The sequence below is a fragment of the Phragmites australis genome, chromosome 7, assembly GCF_958298935.1.
Source record: "Phragmites australis chromosome 7, lpPhrAust1.1, whole genome shotgun sequence".
Classification (NCBI taxonomy): Eukaryota; Viridiplantae; Streptophyta; class Magnoliopsida; order Poales; family Poaceae; genus Phragmites; species Phragmites australis.
The window spans coordinates 33,083,744-33,109,580 of NC_084927.1; the positions used below are offsets into that span (position 1 = coordinate 33,083,744).

The 25,837-nt window shown below is 44.1% G+C and overlaps 2 protein-coding genes across 2 annotated transcripts; both read right to left on the reverse strand.

Annotated features, from left to right (window-relative positions):
- Nucleotides 1-1,690: 1,690 nt before the first annotated feature.
- Nucleotides 1,691-14,629, reverse strand: LOC133925594 (glutamate receptor 3.1-like). The gene is made up of 22 exons (XM_062371469.1): nucleotides 14,136-14,629; nucleotides 13,958-14,050; nucleotides 13,658-13,731; nucleotides 13,453-13,511; nucleotides 13,288-13,336; nucleotides 12,626-12,723; nucleotides 12,412-12,446; nucleotides 12,224-12,325; nucleotides 10,665-10,723; nucleotides 10,403-10,577; nucleotides 9,600-9,773; nucleotides 9,279-9,390; nucleotides 7,941-7,998; nucleotides 7,742-7,847; nucleotides 7,037-7,238; nucleotides 6,288-6,355; nucleotides 5,261-5,534; nucleotides 3,800-5,151; nucleotides 3,438-3,715; nucleotides 3,070-3,101; nucleotides 2,564-2,970; nucleotides 1,691-2,403 (listed from the first exon to the last, which is right to left on the reverse strand). The coding sequence occupies exons 1-22, from the start codon at nucleotides 14,523-14,525 to the stop codon at nucleotides 1,948-1,950; spliced, it is 4,653 nt and encodes a 1,550-aa protein (XP_062227453.1). The 5' UTR covers nucleotides 14,526-14,629; the 3' UTR covers nucleotides 1,691-1,947.
- Nucleotides 14,630-23,380: 8,751 nt separating this feature from the next.
- Nucleotides 23,381-25,144, reverse strand: LOC133924853 (FCS-Like Zinc finger 2-like). Its single transcript, XM_062370581.1, has 2 exons — nucleotides 24,721-25,144; nucleotides 23,381-23,962 (listed from the first exon to the last, which is right to left on the reverse strand). Exons 1-2 carry the CDS (start codon nucleotides 24,975-24,977, stop codon nucleotides 23,785-23,787), a joined length of 435 nt encoding a protein of 144 aa, XP_062226565.1. The 5' UTR covers nucleotides 24,978-25,144; the 3' UTR covers nucleotides 23,381-23,784.
- Between the last annotated feature and the right edge of the window lie 693 nt (nucleotides 25,145-25,837).

Below are 25,837 nucleotides of genomic sequence, written 5' to 3' on the forward strand. Positions count from 1 at the left end.
GAGGTTAGCATGGCCGTCTTCGTCGGTGATGAAGGCTGGCTCATTGATGTGGGAAGGCACCGTCTCCTCTGATGTGATCTCCTCCCATTCCACTGGCGACTGATGAAGCGTAGGGGAAACCGGATCCGCTGCCGGCACGAGGGGAGAAGCTGGTGAGAACACGGTGGTAGCACCCATCGTCGCCACACATTCTACGCATGTGGAAGCCGATGATGCCACTAGAGAACACGTCTTCGTTACCAGTGAGCGCGTCGATGCAAGTAAGGTCGCTGTGGACACCAGCAGCGCCGTCATCCTCTCAGCAATCTCAGCGATGGTTGACGCCAAAAACGGTGGTGGGTGCAGCGAACGTCGGCGCAAGGGCGGTCACTGATGTAGGTGTAGGCGACTCGAAGAGGCCCTAGTACGCGGTGGAGGCATTAATGTTGATGGCGAGCAGGGACTTGTTGTTGTGGCAGACGGTCGTGGATGTCGGGGTGGTGGTTGATGCGGTGGCCGATGCGGGCGCGCTGTTGAAGGTCGGCACACAGGTAGCGGGTGCTAGCGTAGCGGTGGCCACCGGTGGATGATGGCGAGCAGACGTCGCCAAGGTTGCCGTGACTAGGGCCGTAGTGGAGTGCGCCAACTGGCCGGAGTGGTTGCCATCACTGGGAAGATGGTGCACACACTGGATGTCCAAGGCACAACAGCCGACATAGACGTTGCGTCCGTGGGTGGCTTGCCGTGCCTGCTCCGCTCCCTGGCTTGTTTGGAACCAGACGAAAGCATCGACACGCCATGTGGTCATCGACACGAGCACCTGCATCGTCGTTGCCCTGTAGATGTCGTAGATTATGTCGGGTGCTGCACCAGGTAGCGACATGAAGAAGATGACTCGAGGTGGTGTCTAGCAAGTTCGGCAATTCACCAAAAGTTTGGCGAGCGCTTCCACTACGAACTCTTCCACCAATGAAATCCATAACCGTCACACTACAGCTTCGAGGATTGACGACTCTGATACTAATTATCACGTTCCTCACTTGATCCAACACATACACTCACAAAAGCACACCTATCAATCCCATTCAAGAGCTCAAAGTCACATACGAGTCAATACTCAAACCGGGTATAAATACAGAGAAGAGGAGTTTATGTTAGGAAGATCAAATAGATTGGGAAGAGGAAGAAGGAGACTGGAAATAGAGAAGCAGTAGGGATCGGGAATAGAAGAAGATAGCAGGGGAACGCGGAAGAAGAGTGGAGGAGAAAGAAGGGAAGTCAGTTCTGATATCTTCAATGCCCTCCTGTCGGCGATGTCTCATGCCTTTTATGCCCACAGCCGTTAGCTGGGCCACACGACTCGCTGCAGCCCAGTCTACGGCCCGAGCCGACCCAAGTCCGTGACAGCGCCACAATGACTCCATGCCGTGCGCCGTCCAGGATTTCCGACTGCCTCGCCCTCGACTCGGCACGAGCCGAAGCGCCGAGACGGACGCTTCCCGCCCTGGATTCTTGCCCCGGAGGGGGGGGGGGGCACTCGGTGATGTGAGGAGGGCCTCCCGCGGTCGTGCCGCACGAGCCGACAGCGTTAGCGGGCGCCGCTCGCTGCTGTGCGGCCGTGCGGACAGCTGCGTCGGCTCTCGGCCGCTGGCCAACACTTGCTCACGGGATAGGCTCATGACTTCATGGTCCAGAATGGGCACTGACGGAGTATCGGTGTTACCGTGTATGATTATAAATTCATGTAGATTTGTTAGTCACATGCCTAGGATCCCGACATTAATCCCCAAACTTCCGCAGCACACGGAGCTCCAAATTCACTACACCCTGGACCCGTGCGTCCAAGTAAATTACCGCCGCTACGACGATCTACCTACGCCTCTACGGCCTAAGCGTGCGTACATGCGCTAGCTGGGGTGTCCGGCGTACGCCGAAACCTGGAAGCGAGCCTGCGAGGGGCCGGCGTTGCTACCTCGAAGAAATGCTGGTGCTGGCGCTATTGCTTGACGTGAAGCTGCCACGGCCACTGGACCCTCCTGCCAGTGCCGCCGGATCGTTGGAGCTCTTCCGGAACTCCGTTTCCCGGCGGTCGGCGAAGGACATGAACGACTGGAGGCTGCTGCGGTGGGAGCGCGAACCACCTGTGGAGAGCGCGGCCTGCTCCGAGGCGACGTGGCGGGAGTACTGACGGACAAGGACGCAGGCGTGGATGGCGAGCGCGAGGAGGCACGCCACGCCGCAGATGAGGAACAGCGCCTCGAAGCTGTGCACCTGCAGCCGGTCCGACTCCAGGTCGCTTCCTTGCGACGACACGGGCCCGCTCGACAGCCACTTGTCGTGGATCCTCTGGAGGTCACCGTTCTCCGACAGCGTCAGGATCGCCGTCGACAGGTCCACGGCCAGCGGAGAGTCCCGCGGGAACGCCTGGAAGATCCAACAAGAGTGTTCAGTCTAAATTTAACAGAAATGTTGCATCAGAAGAACACTGAATTATCGCTTGATCACGAGCTTTCTGACCAATCAAACTACTACTGCTTTGAAAAAAGAAAGATATCAGGCTATCAGGATGTGGGAAGGAACTCACGAAACCCCAGCCGCTTTTGGTGAACTCGGATCCCACGATCGCAAACCTGTCGTGCTGAAACAAGAAGAGCTCGATGTACGGACGCTCGTCGACGATGGCCGTGACGCCTCCTTTGTGAGGGCCGAGCTCAAGTGCTGTTTTGTACTCGTCCGGAGAACCGAGCGCCTTAAGCCTTGACGGGGCAACGCCGAGCTCGTGCACGAGGTAGCTCTCCGCGAAGGAGCCGACCTGAAACCCGATAGGCTCTTCACTGGCGATCAAGCCGTCAATGCCCGTAATCGGAGACGTGAGTTGCTGCACGGTGAGTATGGAGGTCAGGCTGGCAGTGTAGCTCGACTGGATGATCAGGACTACGAAGAGCCAGATTATGATCACGAAGCGGCCGAGCGTGCTCCTGGTGTCCTCTCCTGTGAAAATAGAAGATGCAGAATGACTCTTATGAGCTTGGTTGGGAAGTTTCCATCTTGAATAGTATGCAGAAATGCAAAGAGCTGCATTTTACTTACTTTGGGCAAAGAACAGAGTTGAGAAACTGAACCTGCAAAAAGAATATGACATGTTAAGTGTGCAACATCAGACAGACAACGAAAACCTATGCACGCTTCAAGAAGCTAGATTATGATGATACTTGGAATGAAGTCCTTGCGAGTTGCAACTAGACAACTACACCAAGTAAAAGAAAACAGAACTTACCGGGAATGTTTTCATCAGCAATGTTGCATAGAAGGAAGGAAGAAAGAAAAGGAATGTTTTCAGCGAGAAAAATGATTTATTATCCTTCCAACTCGTCTTTTAAAATGACAATAAATCAATATCTAGCGTGAAATTTGATCAGCAGAAAATGACGCAAATTTAGATGCATGTTAGACCTTACCAGAAAACAGTAATAACCTGTTTCACTGGAGGACCGCGGAATTCATCATTGATTCTGTGCTCGAGCAACCAAACCACCGTTCCTATGATAACAAAGAACAGTCCTGTCACGCACCACATCCTGATGGAAAATGGCTGCAGGAAAGCCCATCCATTCGAGCTCTGCCTCTTAACAGCGGTAAGTATTACAAGCCCAGACTCGACGTATGGTTGAGTGAAATCAACAACCTTTGTCCGATTGGTGACAATAGTTACATCGCCAACAACAGCATCGAATTCCTAGCCAAAAAATGACTGTCATAAGTCGACTTCAGTGACATATACTAACCATAAAATGATGTGCATTTTAGAAATAGAACTTACATCTGTCAGAATTTCATTGATAAGCTGTGCATAGCTTGGATTCTCACGGCCAGTGCCAAAAGGAATAAGCTTATATGGAACTGGATATTGTAACAGGTTTATTGCAGCAACAAACACATCAATACAGAATCCACTCACCATTCCAGTTTGAGCGTCAACTGATACAAATTGACGGTAACTTACCCTGTTGGGAACTCCAATTCTCAGCTCATTTCCATTGTTAGGGAATACCCATCCCCGAGGTCTCGTTGTAGTCTCACCTGGCCAGATTGCAGTGTAGAGTTTCTGATTTTCAATAGTGCGATTCAATGGTTTCTTGTAAAGGGTCTCAGGAGACACAATGGACAGCCCAGAATAGTTGGACCAATAACCAATTGTCCGCAAACCAGACCCTACTATGTTTACAATGTCATATGCAGGCTGGATAAGATTACCATGTAAATCAAATTTTACAGGGCCAGTTGCACCCGTGAAATTTACTTTGCGGATTCTTTCTAGTAATAGCCTTCCCCCATCAAAGACGCTCATTGCTTCCAAATTCAAAGGTCCTCCTGCAACTTCATGCAGTTTGAGGTCAAGAGAGAAGGAAATGTTTCCGCCACTATTGAAAAATGCATCCAACGCATGAGCAATCATCCAGACAGTATCATAAGCATAAAGGCCATGGGAATTAAGCAAGAACCTGCTGCCACCACTATCCCCCTTCACCAGTGCACTCCATTGTGAAGTTAGCCTGTTCTTCCTTCTGGTATTTTCTGTGTGCTGACGCAATGTCAAAACACCCTGCATCGTGCTCAGTAATCCAGTGTCAAGATGAAGTGATGAATCAAGATATGAACTGAGACAGTCTGTTGCAATCCACACATATCCACCAGATGTCATGCCAAGATTGTGCGCTAATGAGAACACCGCAAGTCCAGAGTCAGCATTTGCATGCAGTATGAGGACCCGGGACTCCATCATCGCAGCCTTGACCAGTACAGCAGCCATTTCACTCTTCTTTGCTCCTAGCTTAATTGCAGCTTTGTACAGGATCTTCAATCTCCTCTTGGCAAGCTCATCACCTAAGGAGGATATGCCATTTCTTCCATAATCGTCATCAATAAATATTGCTGTCACTAGCTTCCACCCATAATAATCCACTAAGTCAGCAACCGCAGCCATTTGGAATTGATCACTGTGGGTGGTACGCACAAAAAAAGGATACTGAAGTGATGTGAGAGTCGGATCAGTTGCAGCAAAGGACATCAAAGGTACTTGGAGTTCATTTGCAACATGGGAAACAACGTGCGCAGTGACTGAAGATTGTGGGCCGATGATTGCAACTGTATCTTTCTCCATGAATTGCAAGGCTAAGTAAGACAAAGTAGAAGGAATTAGTCGTGTGTCACCATGTGGATTGTATTTGTCATAAAAAGTAAGTGTTTTTGAATCAATGGCAGAGAGACATGAATAGAGTACCTTGAATAATGCCAATGAAGCCACTGCAATTGGAATCTTGCATCTGGACAACCAGCTTTGTGCCCGGAAGAATACTTGAATCATTGTTGATGTCATTGACTGCAGCAGAAATGGCAACCTTGGAAGCTCTCCCAATTGTCGAATTGAATGTCAAAATAGCTCCAATATTCACAACATTGGGTGTCACAGAAATATTCTTGCCGAGTGCACAGGAACACAGACAACAGAAAATGGCCAAAATATGGAGCATGAACTTCATGTTGAGTCCACAGGATTACTTGGGTGTTTTTTAAGAGTCCATCCTTCAGCTCATCAGATGTGCTGCAAAAACCAAAAGGAAATTTCCTGATGATGCCTGTTAGGTTGATACTTTGGCCAGCTAACAACTTAAACTATTCCTCAAGGAAATTCAGGCATTTACATGATGAGCCACAGCCACAGGTTAGAAGCACAAATCTCAGGTAAGAGAGGAGGATATATCATGCATCAATACGAATTGGGGCTCAACAGCACAAAAATGGACACTCCTTGAGAAGCAAAACTGGGAAGACATCACCAAAGGAAACTTAAAAAAAAAAAGGGGTCCTGATGAGCTACAGAAATTAAGCAACCTCTCACCTAAGATTTGCCCATGAAAAGAATAAACAGCATAACAAGCAAGCAGAAAAGAGACCAAGTAAGAGCTGAGACGAACTTGACCACGGAATTCTTTTATGAGCTCAACGGGTAAGAAGATCAGTCATGAAGTTGACATGAGATTAAATCTTCTTTTGAAGAAAACAACAGGGTGAATCTAAAAGCGTGGAAGATGCAGGATACGCAAACAATTGCCCCGGAACCTCTCTATGTTTTTGTTTTCTTTTGTGAGTAAAGGCACAGTTCCTCTTACCGTTGGGTCTGAAGCAGCTTTAGGTGGTAGAAGTCTCATTTACCCCGAGAGCTCAAGTCAATTAACACGTTACGAAGTATGCTCCAGTGCAAAGAGCTAAAGAGATTTAAGATGCTTCCATTGGACACGTGGTAGTACCTGAGGATATGGAGCTTCAACATTCGGACGGACAAGATACCTTGACAACCCCAATCCACAAATCATACCTGGAAAGGCCAAAAACAGCAGCAGCATCAGTACAACGACCTGGTCATAAACAACAGTCACTGAAGACGACACTGGGCCCAGAAGTATCACATCTACTGAAGAAAAAATCTACTGCGCCTTCATCAAGTTCGCTCCTATCAGTCATTAGGTCGATATCACTCGCATGGAGCTACCGTTTCCTACGAGATCAACATGTTCATGTTCTTTTTTGCCACGAGTTTTCCTGATGGTTTTTTAGCTTTGGATCATAATGTTAGAGAAGCAGGCACAAATATTTCACAAATGTCCTTATGCTTGAACGTGTAGACAGGAAGATGGACGGACCATTTGAAGAGCTTTTGTAAGACGCCAATCATATTGGTGAACAGATCCCGTGACACTTGAGCCGCAGAGAGCAGAACAATTCCCTCAAAAGTCAAAACCGCGTGAGCAATATTGGAAAGCTGAAATGACATTTACTTGCTCTATAATTGGCAATCGAGATTATATCCTAGATTAGTAGTAATCAAAACAATAATTTCCTCACATGACCCTTTCAGTTCAAAATTTATGTTACAACACTCGAAGATTGCTAGAGATAACTTAAGAAAACCAAACTACAACGGGGAACCACACAACAGAGCAATGATACCCCTCAACTGTCTTCTAATACGTGAAGCAGCTGTCTGGGTCTCCTACTCAGGTCTCCACCCGCAACCTTTTGGAAGGTGTGCTGTCACTAGCCTCTGCCCTCTCGATTGCTTCATTGCCTTCGGCAATAGTTTCTACAGTGTCATTAGATTGGTCCCCAAAAGTCCATCCAGGAAAATCTGATCCCTGAAATAACGAAGTTGGTGTGGTTCTGTAGAAAGCAAGGGGGACCTGTTTTATCCGCCGCCGCACCTACAATTCAAAATTCAAGATTGGTGAATGTTAAATGTTTTTTTAGGAAATCGATAGCTCATAATTGGCAGTCAAATGGCAACGGATATGATAAGAATTCAGCTCTGGTTTGAACTTCTATAACAAAAACGGAGTCACATGATGGTCTTGCTGGACACAGTCTAAATTGTCAGAAACACCATTTAAACAAGTGCTCGTATGTATGCATAAACCAGGTATTCATATACTCATATCTTCACTTCTAAGCATTGGATAAGGAACAAAAAACCAAGATTAAGTTCCACAATTTTTCGCTATAGCACCTGAAAATTGCTACGCCCCCAATCAAACTTAGTCATTCCTTTTCAATCCAATGGATGAGTAAGCAATGTCACGGTACATAAATGAGAGGATGAAATGCAGTGAAACATATGATACAGAAGTACCTCATCAATGATACATTACCAGACAGTACATATGCATGCATAGATCCGATGATGAATGAAGTGAAAGGTAGTAAGTACCTCATCCCTGAAAACCGTTGCATAGGAGCCTGAACTAAAGTCTGTTATTTTCATCTCAGTAGTTTTGGCCCGGACAGTGAGATCATTCTCAAGTGATGCAACAAATCTGACAGTGATACCACATGAAAATGAGCAAAACTTTCGAACAACAAAGGAAACTGCATAGAAATCAGGCTGTAGTTAGTTCCCTTTCTGTTACCTAGAAACTGCAGGAGAGTAATGAAGCCGAAGCGTGTCTATTTCCCACAAAGAACTTCCTGTAGGGCACAATCAAGTATTAATATATGATAGGCAGTAAGCAGTTCACAAGAATATCATTAAAAAAGATGCAAGCACGCTTGCATATTAACTAGCAGTTGCATCCATAATCGTGCATATTAACTAGCAGTTGCGTCCATAACCTGTTATGAAAGTGGCTTCTGGCTGTAGTTTAGATTTTTAGAAGAACAAATAAAATAATGGTAAATTGGTTGGTGACTAGGGGATCTGGCATCCTCTTTAGCAAAAATACGATGAATCCAACATGTTGCAATGTTTCAAAAATTCCATAAAACACATAAAGTTAAAGAAACCGGCAAAAAATTGATTGCAAATTCATCTTTGATATCGAGATTCAAAAAGCGCACATGATGAACATGCCAGATTGACTACTTGTCTATATTTGTTTCTTGACATCTAGGACAAATTTGAAATTGAATTTTTGCAGGTTTACTTAACTTTATGCGTACTAATACATGATTTTTTGACAAATTTTTTAAACATTGCAACATGCTAAATTTGCTAATAGGTATGCCGGAACCCCTGGATACAAAATCCACTCTAATGTCATTATCTCACCACTGCTCATAAATTATAATGCAGAATAGTCATTTAGTTGGGCCCAGTACGAATACTGTAGCAACGAGACAGCATCAATCAAGGGGCAGTTATTTAAGTTCCCACAAATTTACTAATTGCAGTACTGGTTGATGGCACCGACTGGTATATTTGCAGAGGTTCCAGTTACTTCCTAAGATATACATCAACGAGAACAAACCTTAACACCCCATGACAACCTGGATATTTTACAACAGTCTACCAATAAAAGAACCAGCGTGTTTTCCCTACAGATAAAGGAATTTCAATTGAACAAAAGAGCGAGAATTATATTAGCACTATAAAGCAGTGGGCCAAAAAGAAAGAAAAAAACAATTCAGTCCTCAAAATTATATGTCTTCCTTCCAGAAAACTATAGACTATAGGTGCTATTTCTAATCTCTATGGCAGGTTCATTAGATGTCAGTATACTGCAAAAAGGATGTGACAGCAAAAGTTCCTTTATGATGGAAATTCATGCATATATCTCTATTGCTTTCTTCTTCAGAATTATCAAGGTGGTTATCTTAAGAATACATGCTTTGGGATGGGCGTGGGCGGAAGAGAAATTTGAGCTCAGAGAATGATTTTTCTCGTGATTGCTTGTCGCTTACGATTGCAAGGAAAAGAACCAAAGGAAACAAAATGAGACAGCATCTGTTGGATATGATTAAAAACTTACGCATTGCACCAGACTTTGCAGGATCTGTCTCTTCATCGTTAAAAGGATCAGCACCAATCTTCTTAGGTTGACTAGCTTCTCCTGTGGCATTGCTGTCATTCTCATCAACTTCCTGAAAGAAATTCTGATGCATTAGAATTAGCTTATGAGACAAGAAAAAGAATATACTTGCACAGTGCAAAGCAAAATGTGGAGCGTGTCTCAAGTGATTATGTGAACAAAATGTAGCTCAATGGCTGCACAGTGATGTATACACACTGGGATCAATCAAGAATCCTACACATGCAACACAACTAACAAAGGGACTAGCAGGCAACATACCCAATGAACCAAAAAATTAATTGATGGGTGCCTCCGCAGAAGATTATGAATCAAAGCAATAATAATAAGAGCTCCAGCTGGTGGTACTGAAAGAGCAAGTCTGCTCAATCTTTTTGCAAACGCAGCAGCAAGATATGCAGGAAGATAAGAGGATTTCAGGCATGTGTCTAGAAGCTGCAAGAAAACAAGTCAAATGTCAACAGATAGCCATGACTAAAAGGTAAGAATAAGATAACAATGCTTACAGAAAAGAAAATGATTTCTATTTTAAGATTTCGCACTCGCGGCATGTACTATGGATTTTTATTTGTATGATTCTATGTGATCAGTCAGTCATATGGTACACTCCTTATACAAGATTAAGGGTGTTTCTTTCTTTGCACCCCATCCATCATTATGGCCTTGTCCACAACTGAAGCAAAGAAATCCCCAAGTTATTTATCGGGTTTGTCAGGCATCAGGATTAACTAATCAACTACTAGTTTAGTCTACCACAATTGGTAGGTTACTAGCACATGATTTATTTTTTATACCAGGTGCTTGCATTATCACATTAAGATGGTGCATCTCAAGACTGTTCCACCTGAAAAATAGTTTAAGCAGGCTATCTATTACTGGATACGAGCATTTATAACATGTGAAGGTGTGGATGGCTCCACAGTCATTTTAAGACCATGATACAAAATGTTGGGTGTAGAGACTTTATGACCCTTTTCAGTTCACAGGAGTTGATTCATCATAAAAGATAATATATCATACTCAGAAAGTGACCATAATGTGACAGTCATCCGTTTTCTACTTACTTGCAAGAACACTGACCGATGTTTTGCCATGAAAACAGCAGGAGTCAGTAGTGCATAGAGCTTTTCATAGAATTTTGGATATTCCAGACCATGTTGTGTCATGAGAATGAACAGACCACTTAAGGCCATGACACTGATAACACCACCAATGTCATATGATCTAGTCAAGAAATCACTACAACAGAAAATTATACAGGTGTCAAGTTTTCTGTCAGTGGCATGTCAAACAAATATGTCAATAAATGGAAATCACACAACCTACCATAAGATGGCAGGGTTTGACATTGAAGGAATTACATTTTGATGAATTGAAGCAAGGACCTGCAAACTAAAAAACATCACTCAGGGCAGGAAAACTAAGCCAACAATGAAACACCTTTAACATTGCAAAATAAAGTGATAATTCTTAACTTGGATGAGCAACGGTAAACAATAAATAACTTCATCATCCTAAGCAATTATACTGTTACGGAATGGTATATTGGTGATAGACAGAAAATAGGCTTAGTACATAGTGTTACATGTACTTTACAAGGCAAATTTGTCTACAAGACACTAAAAGAGTGTGGCTTTGTCTCCAGCACACCCTTTTGTTCGATATTTACCTACTGGACACTGGAAATATGTGGTTTTGTCTCCAGGACACCTCAGCGAATAAAATAATCATTAGGAAAGAGAGGGTGAGTTGAAAGACCTTGTTGCCCTTGCCTTTCTCCTCCCTGTAAAAACACCTTCCTTCTTCTCTCAGTCTCACCACCAAACGGACTCCACCCGTCGATCTCCCTCTCTCCTTCCTTTCTCCCTCTCCTCTCCTCCCTTTTCTTTTCTTTCTTCTTCTTGTTTCCCACCGAAGCACCGCGCCGCACGGTGTCCACGATCATCGCAACGGCGCTCGGCACCCCACGCGGCTGCGGTGACAGAGAGGATGACGAGGGTCCGTTCCCCCACGCGGCTGCGGTGACGGAGAGGATGACGAGGGTCCGTTCTTCGACTTTGACTGCCATCCGTGACCACCAAAACGACCCCACCACATGACAGCTCTGATCCATGGCTGCATGACCCCTGCTCCAATCAAGACGAAACCCATCGACGGGGATGATCGCAGAGGGAGGAGTGGAAGGTCACGGATGGTGAACAGCGTTACAGCAGATGACGACAAGGTCGCTCCCGTCTACAAACTCAAGGAATTTTGCGAACTCTTTCATGCCTTCGACGCCATCATCGTCAAGGATGCTGCTGCAAGAGTTGGAGCAGGGGGAGAGGAGGCCGTCGGGCAGCGTGAAAGGAAGCAATCGCCTGCGGGCAATGCGTGGGAGGGGAGGACAGCCGATGGCCGGTGTTGGAGGGGAAGGGAGCAGTCGACGAACGACCCTAGAGGGGAAGAGAGGAGAGAATGCGAGACTGCAGGTAGGGTCAAGGAAATTTGGTGTCATTTTGAGACTTTTGCCTCTCCTCATCAATTGGAAATTAATATTTTATTTAATGCGGTGTCCTGGAGACAAAACCATATATTCCTGGCATCCAGCAGGCAAAATCGAACATGAGGGTGTGCTGGAGACAAAGTCATACTTTTTTAGTGTCATGTAGACAAATTTGCCAATTTACAATGTCAAAAAATTGTTGCAGCAAGGGACTCATAATTTAGATGCAACACATAACCATTTACAGTTCCAAGACGAAGCAATATTTGAATAGGTGCTTTTCACAGGATGTTGAACAAAGGATCTGGTTTTGAAGGTTAGATTGAAAAAACAAAAGAGAAGAGCAATATTGCATGATTGCATCGTACAGTTACATCTTTCAGGACAAGAATAACTTTACCTCCTTGTACACATCAAGTGGGAGTGGTAACTTGAGAAAGGATAGCCATGCTTTGGTGAACTTCAATTTTAGCTTTTTCTTAATGCAAGCAGCAAAGGAGTCCTACACAATTTTAAAGCTTAGTACCTGCAAAACTTGATCTTAAGCTGGAAAAATTCAGTTTACTTTCTGAAGTGTATATGAAGTACCTTCAAGGAGTCCTTTTCTCCTTTCGAAGATAGGCCTTCAGAAGCACAAAACCAAAAGTCAAGAGTAAGGATACTAATCACACCCATACAAACATAGTTTTCTAGTTATAGAAGAACGTAAATGGGAGTAATTTCTAGCTACAAAAGAATACGTGAAATAACATTGAAGATGAGAGGAAAGTTGAGAGTACCAAACAAAACAGATAATACTCACCAACAGTACTCCACATATCAAATTCTGATTCCTTTTGAAAATCTATCACAGGAAGATGCGCCAAAACATTGTATATGTTGTGTGTAAAAATAACACCACTGTTATGTAAGAGAGAAAAGAACATAAGACATAAAATTATCAAGTAGTTTGAAGGCATCAACATAGCAACAGTCACAATATAAGGTTTGTATGGCTCTGGGATGAGACAATGAACAATTATGATGTTAATAATCCACACCAGTGATTATCAACTACAAATTGACTTCCCAGAGATAAAAGCTAAACGACCACATGGTACACAACTTAATAATTGACTTCAATGCAGAAGTGCAGGATGAAATATGAGCAACAAATCAACATTCTCATTGTCCTAACAACATGTTAGTTCTCTAAAACCAAGATGCTAATGCTAGAACATGTAAATCTAAAAGCATGACTTTCCCTACCAAAGCAAGCACGTGCTACATTGTTGTGCAAGCACGTACTGTATTTGTTGTGCATGTATTTGTAATACATCATTAGATAATAGTACATAATTGCAGTTTTCTATGATCTCATGCTGAGTACAAGTGTATGTATTTCACTTAAGTTATGTTTGCAAGCATCAAATCACCATTAAGGTTTAACATATATATATTGCATAAAAGAAAGCTGAAGTACACCTGTTTTCTGACGCATCACCCCCATTCTGCAAGGCACCTTTTCCAGAGCCTGATTAGAATAACAATAAGGTAACCAATTTGCGTAAGAAGTTAGAGAAGTTGATCTACGCAAGTGTTTTGACCGAAGAAAAGAAAAAAGAACAAAAACGAAGACTGAGAGACTACCAGTGGGTTTACTGCCCAGACTGTTGGCGATCTTATCCAAGCTAGTATAAGTAAAGTAACTGCAGAAGCAATTGTAGGATGAAAATAAGCACATGTTGAGAAATTCATTGACACCAACCAAGTTGAAAATCTCATGACAACAAGTGTTTCATGGACCACATATTGAAATATAACAGGAAAAATTCAAAAAGTGTTCACAACGTACCAAACATCAGTGTATTTGAAGTACTTCGACCCAAGCAACTCTAACAAAGGATCAGTGGAATCAGCAGCATGAACCTGCAGAAAGAATGGGAACACACAAGAGCAAACACTAAAAACAGTTGACACGAAGTCACTAATTCGACTGCAGTCAGCACGTTACTTGAGCAGAAACAAACAGAGCTTACGAAATAAAAAGGCTCAGTTCTGTAACAAAGCAATTATCCGCAATAACAAGGGAAATCTATACAAATCCAAGGGTAAAATCGCACAGATGGAACGCCATAAGATAAGAAAAACTCACGACAGCGTGGAGAAACTTGTGGTAAATTGCCGACTGGAACTTCCCGTCCTTTCCCAGCTTCACGAAATCCATAAGAGCATCCAGTGCTACATCCTACAGACCACAAAAGTTGTGCTAATTTCACTAATCCCTCGTCACACAACACCCAATATACCAAAAAAACTAGTTCAAAACCCACCCTGATTGCGTCATCACTTTGCGGCGACACGCTGAGCTCGACGAGCGCGGCAACGAGCTCGTCGAACCGCTGCCGCAGCCAGGACCTGAACACGAGCTCGGGGTCGCTGCTCGCATCTACAGCAGCGGCTGCAGCGGCGGAGGTGGAGGGGATGGAGGGGAGGAGGGGAACGAAGAAGGACTGGAGCGAGATGAGCGCCTCCACAGCGAGGTCGAGCGGCGCGGATGCGGAGAGGAGCGCGAGGAGGGCGGGGGCGTGGTTGAGGTGGGCGCGCGAGGAGAGGAGCTCGCGGCCCAGCGACTTCACCTCTTCTAGGGTTAGAGTCCCGGTCCTGGACTTCCGCTTGCTACTGCGTGCCGCTGCCGCAGTCGCCGACGATGACTTCGCCATGGCGGGAGGAGGCGCGCGGGAGGCGGCGGCGGCGGCGAGGCTGAGGGGAAGACGGATGCAGGAGGCGGGTTCTGGGGTTTACTAACGAACGACACTGGCAAGCTGGTCCCACTTGTCAGTTAGGCCCCAAAGAAAAGGACGATGAAGTGGCCCAATTATAATACCAGGCCAATTTATGGCCCGTTTGCTGATACCAACCCATACGGCCCATCTAGAGTTCTCCGTAGCAGTCTCAAGTATATCAACTTAACTGAACACGTACAATTAAATTAATACTATATAAATTATACTTAATATTAAACTACTCATTAGTGACATCTAAGATTTTTGGAGATGCCCGGGCATACCCGGAACACCCACTAGCTCCGCCAATGGCGACGGCTGCTAAGCAGAATGTGTATTTGTCGAAAGTAGGGCATTTCCTTGTTCTCTTTTGTACATGTTTCCATCTTACTTGATGAATTTGACAAGGTCCGAGTTCCTTTTACTGGTTTCAGCACCTATGTCCAAATCTACTTTAGGAGTCTTTAGCAGCCTCATTCATTCAGGTCAGATCAATTGCATTTGCATCTATCCAGCCAGGCCATGTAGCGTCTCTTGCCTCGCACCAGATGAGATGATGCATAGCATCAAGGAAGTTCAGCTCATTGGAAGATTTATTACCCACCATTTTTTTCTCAAAGAAGCGAAGTGCACCATAAACTAGCTCCAGAAATTATTAAAACTGAATTAGCTTTTGTCTTACCAACACTATTTCATTATACTGTAACGGTAATTTCTACTGTCCATCGGTTACTAACATTTTTACTTTGCAATAGCCATCGTATGCTACAGTGAAAACAACTTGCCTCCCTGTCCAACCACCCCAGTCCCCAAACAGAGAAAGCCGGCCAGATGACGCAAGACGGCCAGCCTTTTTGGGGTGCGTTCGTTGGTCGCTTTTGGCAGCGGATGCCAAGTAGTGGGCTGGCAGCAAAGCGCCATCACCGACCACAGTTCTTCCTTGTGAGTTCCCATCGTATCACTCAAACCAAAGCCATGAATCTTCCCTCGGCCGATCTCACGTCAAACCAATGGCGCGCCCTCCTTTTTCTCCGGTGCAAGAGAAGAGGGACGAGGAGCACATGGCCGTCGTCGACCGCTACCCTTTCTCCCAGCACCGTAAGCTTGTCTTCCAAGTGCATGCAGATGAGGCGGTGCAGTTCATAGAGGTCGCCGGACTCTGACAGATGGGCCTACCAGACAGGCTCGGCTCCTTCCTTTTCTTTCTATAAAGCCGGCGAGCTTCGTGGGACATTAACCGCTGCTGCTTCCTACCCTCGTCAGTACTCACTCACCTGCTCTCCACTCTTGCGTCAAATGGACAGCCAATTCCAGTTTATTCGTAGAGTAAATTGACTGCATGCCATCGACTAACACCTCAAAAAGAAAAACAGATACAAAGATATCCATTTATACTGCATAACATTAGCAATTGATAGCTTCTTTACTCTATACCACTGCTGTGAGATGACATCCACTTGTGCATGAGAATAATCTATTTCGCCCCTCCCCTCCTCTCCCCTCTTTTCCCTTTCTTGTTCCCCGTTCCCTCTTCCCCAACCGTGCCACAAATTTGGCCGCGACACACGACTCCATCACGGATGTGCAGGCGCTCGTACGCGAGGCTAACACCACGACCGGCGTGGCCGGAGCCTGTGTCGACAACTCTCTCTCTCTCTCTCTCTCTCTCTCTCTCTCTCTCTCTCTCTCTCCCCAACGGCGATGAGCGCAACAGGGTTACGGGACCATAGCAAACCAGCGAGTGCGGCAATCTCCTATCGGAGTTGACGAAGGAGCCAAGGAGGCTAGCTACCGGCGAGGTTCTCCACGAAACAACCATCGGAGGAGCTCATGGATCTTGCCACCACAAACCACAGCGGCGCAGAGGCTCACGGAGCCCGATGATGCAGCGCCGCTGGCACCCGGCCCGTCCATGCTGAGCTCACGGCCGCAAACAAGCTCGCCAAAGGCATTCATGTCGTGCTTAGGATGGCAATCAGGTAGGACGGATAGAGGTAGGGCTCACCTATACTGGTACCCATCCGTAGTATACCCGCGAACACCAAGGGTTGACGACAAACCCATTGCCTGCAGGAACGGTGGCGCAGCGGGACGAGGGTGCGGAGCGGGATGATGGCTCCGCGAGAGGCGGCATGGTGTGCTAGGTGCGGGGTGTCATACTTAAAATCCTAATCTGATCATTAAATATGTATATACATAAGTATCATGCTTCATGCTGCTAACTTTTATTTAAAATATTTAAATATATTATGAAGTGTTATGTAATCGGTCAATAAATCGGTTAATACATATTTCTATCGTACATGTATGATGAGTGAAAAATATTTAGAGATAGTTAGGAAGATTATATAGTCCTTTGAGAAGTAGAAGAAAAAGAAAAAGAAATAAATGGGTAAAGGAACAAAGGCTTTCAGCATGTGGATTCTTTCTGCAATCTGACCGGGAACCCGATGGTTTGACCGCTAAAGCGCAGAAGCTCTACTTAAAGCTATCGATCAACTCTCTCTGGTTCTCACTCACTCACTAACTCTCCTTCACCAAACCGATAGAGAGGATCACCTCGACGGCCGAAGATTGATGAAGAGGACTTCCCTGAGTTACTCGAAGGCTTTTGTGAGCCGTTCCCCATCATCTTCTTCGCTAGAGACATTCCGACATAATTTCTCCCACCTCACGGCCAAACCCGCACTAAAGCCTGATCTTCGAATCGAATCTTTCCTAGAGTTGGCAAACCCTTAGAAAGCTTTCCCATGCCGAGGAGAGGATTCCTATTATTTTCCCTTCGTTCCTGAGCTCCAAATGGTCCCTATTTCATTTAGACTTGAACTCCACCGTAACCATGGACCTGAGCTCCATGAGGTCCTCAAGTTTGGCCCCGTGCATGTTGCTCAAATCACTCAAGAAACACTTTACTGGACTTTTAGAGTGTTTTGGTATCCTTCACGGTCGAAAGCATCGCTGGAGCCTTCGCCAGCGACCTCGATGGGCTAGTTACAGTGTAGAGTGTTAAGGCTGGTCTGACCACCATGTTATGACTTGACCGGTCCAACTTCTAGTTAAATTCCATGGTCAAGAGTCTGACCGTCAAATCTACCCAGTACCATTTTCTTCTTTGTTTGACCCCCACAGTCTAACCACCGCCTGAGCTGGTCGTACCGCCAGCTACTCAGTACATTGTAACATTGGATACAAGGTTCAAAGCTCTTTTAACCTAATGGCTTAGGCATTCTTTTTCGAATATTTTCCTAACATTATGTTTTTTCATCTTGTTCACGATCATGCATTATAAGCACACCTTCCTGTTCATTTTTTTTATTCGATGCGTTCTTAAATTGTTTAGAGAGTGATGCATCAACAGTTTAAGTGGTCGAGGTCGACACCGAACCGAAGCTGTATGTGATCAAAGCGCTGGAGCTACAAGGTAAGCATCTAAACATGTTTCACCTTTTACTTTGGATCGTGTGGTGTCTAATTTGATAAAGGGAAAAATGCATAAACCCCCCCATAAGTCACTCCATTTTTGAGATTCCCCCCCCCATAAGCCATTTTGTTGCAAAAACCCCCCTAACAGTAATTTAGATTTGCCAAACCCCCCCCCCCCCAGCAATTGTTTAATCCAAAAAATAGGTTTTCTTTAATATAAAAAATATGTAAATTCTTTAATAATTTAGATAAAGGTTTTAAAAAGGATTCCTTTGGTGAAATAAATAAAATGAAATATTTTTAATTCTATTAATCTTATATATATGTTTTTCAATGATAAAATAAATGTTTTAATTATGTCCCTTAGAGGAATAAGGATATAATTTTATTTATTATTTGTGTTCACAAATAACGACAAATCAATGGAGACTGATGCTAAATCTTGCCGAACTCTCTGCATCTATGGAAGAGAGGCCGAGCGCTGGAATGCGGCCAAGTGCCATGCCAATGGGTAGGCCGGCCGGACAAATTAGAGAAGATTCCTTTTATACCATTGCAACTTATACGTTTGCCTTATGTGTTATCTAAAATTAAAAACATAGAAAACCTAGAAAAATTAAAAATTCCCTTTATTTTCTAATTATTTACCATTTTTCCATAATTAAAAATATAGAAAACCTATTAAAACATTATTCTAGATTTTCTAAATTTTTCTCATAATTAAAATATTTATTTTATCATTGAAAAACATATATATATAAGATTAATATTATTAAAAACATTTCATTTTATTTATTTCACCAAAGGAATCATTTTTAAAACCTTTATCTAAATTATTAAAGAATTTACATATTTTTAATATTAAAGAAAACCTATTTTCTGGATTAAACAATTGCTGGGGGGTTTTGCAAATCTAAATTACTGTTGGGGGGGTTTTTTGCAACAAAATGGCTTATGGGGGGGAATCTCAAAAATGGAGTGACTTATGGGGGGGGGGGTTTGTGCATTTTTCCCTTTGATAAATTATCACTTTATATAAGTTATGTATGTTAGTGAGTCAATGTCGGGAATTGTGGGTAGAACTTAAGTTGATGCATCGCTCCTATCTTGAATTATTGATGATCCTTATCCTTGTAACCGGGTATAACCATGTTGAGGTCTAACTTAAAAGATATATGAGATGCTTAATGCATAGGTTATCGGAAAAAGTTGAGCGATGGTTTGATCATCGTTTGTGAGTTATAGGGCTTAATTATTGTTTCACAATGAAAATGAGGTTAGGATGTATGAGTTGTGAGAAGGAGACAAGATGTGAGAGGTTAGGAATCTGAATGATATAGATCGCTTGTATCGATTAAGCAACGACCTTTGGTTGTCGTTGGTTTAAGCAATTTCCGTACTTCCACATATTCAATAAATATACATATAAGGAGATTGTCAAACATTATGTTAACACTTCACCTGCGACCATATGATGCGTGAGAGAAAGAATGAGGAGAAGTAAGGTAGCGATGAGCCGGATGTGTTCGGGATATGCTCGTGGTAATCCTGATGCCATATGGATATGTGCAAGTGGGTAGTTCTGAGTATGAGAAAAGTTTCCTCTGGGGCCAAGAGGATGGAGCCAAGTCGTGTGGGTAAAGATGTACCTCCTACAAGGTGCAATGTCAATTCAAATTACCGCACTCTTGGTTATGAGTATGCTTATGTCCATCCGTATCAATCATAGAGTTTTCGATGTTGGGATGTTTATGGTATATTGGGAAGTGGTTAGTGTTGGTTATGTTGGAAAGAGTATGATTAGGTGATGTATATATTTATGGTTATGATATTATGATAGTAAGGTACATGTTGTTAAGCGTTAGATGCTCACACCCTTGAGTCGATAAAATACTTTTGTGTACAAATTTATTTAATATTATGGTCGATTCCTTACTACGCATACCCAAATGCATAATCTTTGAAGTCAGATTATTATATGTACCTAATATGGAATAAGTCTTACAAGTAACTTCGTACTCGTCTTATTTTTGTTGAGTTTTGCAGGTGAGAAAGATGTACTGTATGGCTATTTCTCGCCCACCAATGTCAGTGATGGGTAAGAGTAGTATGAGCTACTCGAGTTGTTTTGTGGTGGTGCCACATGGCAAATGGCGTCATATATCTTTTGCTATTTATAAACTTTAATTATGATGTATAGTAACTCTATCTGGCTAGAGATGAAACTGTTATATTTTATTCTTCGAGTGTTTGCTGTTCTATAAATTGTTGAAATTTAATAACTTAAGAACTTGTAATGTATTTACATTACTCACTCTTTATTACGTCATGATGTGTTGAAGCTTTTTGTAAATGCGTCTATTCCAATCTTAGACATAAAATACATGCTGGAACTGCTGAAATAGGATTCGGGTTAATCATTATTGGTCGCAATAATTATGATGAGACGTGAGATAGCACGTGCCATATCGAAAGACAGATTTATGCTAACTCCATCTTATTAACTAATTATCCTAATAATTAATCCGAATACTATTTCGAGGGTTACTTATAGAGGGACTGAGTAACTGTGCTGAATAAGTAGCTGACATGCTAAGTACATAAAGAGGGAAGTTAGGGTTTAGAAGATTTGGACTCACCTATCAAATAACTATACGGGTTTCACAGTTATAGATATGTTATATCTATACCTGTATATGTCTACTCGTTAAGTAATATTTTTCGTCTAAAAATATATCTGTGAACATCAAATGTTACTTATGTCCTATTCTATTCGGATTATTATCTACGAGTAAACTAGTAATCAGAAAAAATTGTTATTCCTAGTCGTGCTCTTCCGCCGAGGTTGTTGTACTCGTGGAGCTCGTAATCCGGTCCTCGATTTTGTGGCCCACCGCTACAAAGCTCGTCGAGGTCATCTGCTGGTGGTCGATTTTGAGGACAGCTGCAACGGAGTTCGTTGTCCGGTGCTTCGTATGGTGGCTCGCTGACCGCGAGCTCGTCGTGGTCATCATCGGCACTCGATTTTGCCGCTAGCTCTGGTCCTGTGCCGTAGTGGTTCCTTGGGATCCCTTTTGTACTAAAAAAAAGCTTTGGTCCGGTAAAGGGGCACCAAGACGCAGCAAGATATCCAAACAGGCAAACAAGCCGCTAAATCATGGTGGTGCACAGCCAACAACAAAGGTGGAGAAGAATGGCACTTTGGCATAACAAACAGAGAGGTAACGGTGGTGGCATGAAGTAAAGAAATTTAGGATATTAGGGCCCCTTTAGATTGAAGGATTGTCATAGGACTTTTGAAGGATTAGGATTCTTAAAGAATTTTTCTTATACACTGTGTGTAAAGAATATAGGGATTCTCATCGGAATGGTCTTTTGGCAGTATCCGTTTTCGTTCTCTGGTACATGCCCACCGCGTGGCCAGTCGGCGCCAGCGCGACCACGACCCTGGCCTTCGTGGGATTCCTTGCGACCAGCCCTTACTGATTGCGGGGTAGGTACTAGTCTGACCCATCAAACATCATTTAATGTTGCTACTCATGTCATTTTCCTTCCCCATACGTTTTCTCTCCAGCTGAGGCAGTATGGCCGGCGCAGGGCTACCGTGTCCCATCCCGCAACATTAATTATTGCGGGACGGGTTCGCGGACATAGCAGAGGGCATGGCAGGCGCACGTGGGAAAACGTCGATGGGACAGGGCAGGTCGGAGAACCCGGACGCGACAAGCGAGGACACAGCTGTTGGATGGGACTGGCATCTCAGTGCTCCAGGGTAGGCACAGCACAAGCATATCATGTACTAGCGGTCTATCCTGATCATCTAGGCAGGTGTGGGTCTTTTTGTTGGGCTCACATGTAAGACTTCTACCCCTCTAAATTATAAAGGGGATATCTTTTGTAACAACGGGGGAACTCTCTCTGAAAGGAAGAATAGACAGGATGTATGGCTCTTATCCCACTGGGGGGCTGAATTTGGATAACTCTGGTGTTTTTGAACAATAAATAAACACATTCGACAGGCACATTCGAAACGCCGATCCCGCACTCACTGTTCAACATTCCCGAAATCATTGTCAGAGATTTACCCTCCATATACACACTTTTGTTTCATAGGAAAGAAAAGGAAAATTTTCATAGAAATGTTTTCCTACGGCTCTATTTCATAGAAAATTTAGCAAGAGGTCATATCTTTTGGAAATTTCCTTTAAAATGGTGTGTAAATCTCTAGTCTCTATGTTTTTCCTACGGTGCTACCAAAATACTTCTGTTTTGCATTCCTATGTTTCAATTTCTATAAAATTGAAGAAGCATATCACACCAAATCATATATTTGTACTATTCCTATATTTTTCCTATCAACCGTTTCAAAATAGACCTCAACTGTATAAGGCAAAATTGGAGTTATTGGATGGTAAATAGTGAAGTAAGGATAGGAGTTCTTTTTCGTAAATAATCAATCAACCCATTTTTCTACGAGGCTAGGGAGGCTCGCGTATGAGAAAAAAATCCTTTAGAATGGTGTGTAAATCTCTAATCTCTGTGTTTTTCCTACGGTGCTACTAAAATACTTCTGTTTTGCATTCATATGTTTAAATTTCTATAAAATTGAAAAAGCATATCACACCAAATCATATATTTGTACTATTTCTGTATTTTTTCCTATCAACCGTTTCAAAAACAGATCTCAACTGTATAAGGTAAAACTGGAGTTATTCGATGGTAAATAGTGAAGTGGGGAGTTCTTTTTCGCAAATAATCAATCGACCCATTTTTCTACGAGGCTTGGGAGGCTCGCGTCTGAGGAAACCAAGTGGAACAGCTCGATTAGGGGCTAGGGTCAATGTGTGCCATGGCTCAGCAAAGTTGCAAGTTATTGTCGTTTAGCCTGCGGCGCGAGTACGTCTGCTGCGGATTCGGCGAGGACAGTACGTACAGATTTCTCTGGTACTACGTATTTGCGACTGGTTTGCTTTTGGCCTTTTGCTTCGCGCCTTTATCGCCGACCCCTCCGTACGCAGGGTAAAAGCTCTGTTTCTAGTCAAATCCTACTACTGTCAAGCGGTAGCAACATTTTAGTGAACAATTTTGGGAATACTGCCTCGATACGAAGTTGCATTTCTAGCGATTTTTCTAATGTTACTTTATGTTTCCAAATGTTCTTGAAGAAGTCAACAAAACTCCAATATTGTAAGCCACGAGATTTTATCATTGTGAACAACAGCACAAATCATAACCATGGAACACATCACAGCACAACACAAATCAGAACCATGGAACACATCACAGCACAATTTGCGGATTCTCCAGCCTCTTGTGGCCTTGTGCCACTCGCATTCTCACAAGATCTTAAACTACTAAAAAAGAACAAAGGAGAAAGTCAAGGGTCCATTCATATGTCCATTTCTTCTATAGCCATATGTTTCATCAGGTCATTAGGAAAACCATAAACCTAACACCTTCACCAATTACTACCATGCTGGGTATTCACAAAATCCCCCAAAAACGAAGACCAGAAAACCCATACAATAAACACAGCAGCATAGAAAGCTGTGTGCCTACTACCCAGCGCTCTCTCCTTCCATCTCTATACATCGTCAGCGATGTAGGCGGGCACTGACAAGTCACAACGCAACCAAAGGCGTAAGAGGTTTAAAGAAAGAAGAAAACACAAACCCATATACGTAACACTAAGTGGGGATCTGATCTTTGGTTTTGAGGGAAGAACACGAGCTCGCTTGCGGAGGAGACTACCTTGAGAGCTTCCTCCTTCGGGTTAGCCGGCGAGGATTGACCCGGCCCGGGCCTTGGGAGGCCTCGGCGGGGACTCCACGTCCTTGGGGGACGGCGCTCTCGGCGCCACCTTCTTGGGGGTGCTCTCCTTCCTCTCCATCTCCTCGTCCATTTCGATCTGCTCCCTCCTGCACTCCTCGGTGCAGAATGGGATGTCACCTCTGCTTGCACACAAGACCATGTGCGATTAGCACGCTTAGAATGCCATGAAAAACCCAAGTAAAATTGACAGTGACACCAAGTAATTTTCTACATAAAAGGATGGATCCCTTGGGCCTGACAAAAGTACAAAACCCAACACATCAGGACAGTAGAGAAATTTTACGTGTGCCTTGCAGCTAAATAACACAAAAAGCACCCACGCTTAGCTGCTAAGTCTCTTCTGATTAGAACTACATAAATAAAGAACAAAAGCCAAATGGTACTGCGGTGAATTGGCAGGTAGTCACGGTACGATCATAAATAAGCGCACCAATTAAAGCCCCCAAGTTCAATGGATTCACGCGCAAAAGCAGCCCATACGAACAAACACAGGTGACAAAACCTTCGCACCAAGAAAGCATCGGAAAAAGGAAAAAGAATCCGCACCAATTTCTTCTTACTTTTATCTCAGCTGCACATTAAAAAGAAGGCGCAGAGAGAGAGAGAGAGAGAGAGAGAGAGAGAGAGAGAGAGAGAGAGAGAGAATTCTGAGAAATAGGTGACGGCTGCCACTTTCCCAGCAGCCGATTCGGCGGTCAGATTTTCCTTTTCTTCCTCCCAAGAAAATACACCTTCCAAAGACACCGGAAATGTCCATACCCCGGGACACACCGGCACCAAAATACCCAAACTACCATTCTGAACAAAAGCAAAGCTCACGATTCACGAACAGCATAAGGTAGCAATACTGCAATAGCCATGGTGGCCAGGGGCGAACCTGTACATGAAGATGTCGCGGTTGCTGGCGAGCGGCTTCCGGCAGAGGAAGCAAGCCTCCAAAAAGTGCCCCTGCAGCAGCCCTCCCGCCCCCGCTCCGCCTCCTCTTCCCCCCGCGCCCACCAACTCGTCCTCCAAGCCGGAGCTGACCAGCCGGGTCCACGCCGCCGCCGACGCGCCGCCCCCGCCGAGAGCGTACGAGCTGTCCCGGGCGCCGCCGCTCCCGCTTTTACCCATGCCGCCGAGGCCTAAGTCCATCGTCGGCCGCGGCAAGGAGGAACCCGCGGCAGGGTCCTCCTCCGCGGATCGTCAGCTCGATCCGGCTCGGCCCGATTCGGTGGCTCGCGCGTTCGTGTCCGTGCGACGGTGCGAGGCGAGAGGGACGGCGTGCCGTATCGGTGTGTTCAAAGGGGAGACAGGAGGTGGAGCCGTGGAGGTGGTTTTATGAAGTGAGGGGAGGGTGTGGGTGGTGGGGCCCCGTGGACCCCACGCGGGCCCGTGTGGTGGTGTTGGGTAGTGGGATCCGTAGCGTCGTGGCACCACCTCGACTCGACTCCCGTGTTGCTTTGAGGAATTTCGGTGTAAAAAGCTGAATATCATCGGTCTATCTTCATCTGAAAGATGAGGTTGATTTCACTATTTTATTAGTGAACTTATTTCTTAATATTTTATAACTGTACTGGTTTTTTTAAAATTTATGGCGGTGATGAAGAATACACGGACGCTATTTATTATTTGTACCAAAGATTTTTCCGTTATTTTGCTAGAGCAGGAAATATTTTTTAAAAATATTAGAATAACTCTTAGATATATGTACGTGCTTATATTACTACACATATAAACTTATACAATGTTTGGTGAAGATCAGAGATATAAAATTTGAATATTAACAAAGTCACAATAAAAATTTCACTGTAAAAAAAAATCATATACCAGTTAAAGAAATTTCTTTTTTATAAGATACACCAGAGCAAACCTGATCTTTTGATACTATTAGTAGAATCCTCATAAAAACTTCACCTTTTTTTTCGTTTTCCTTTTTTCGCTTTTTTCTCGAGCGTTCTTTTTCGTCTGAAGCGTGGACCTGGTGCCAGTCCGCCTGGGTTCTGTGGGGCCCG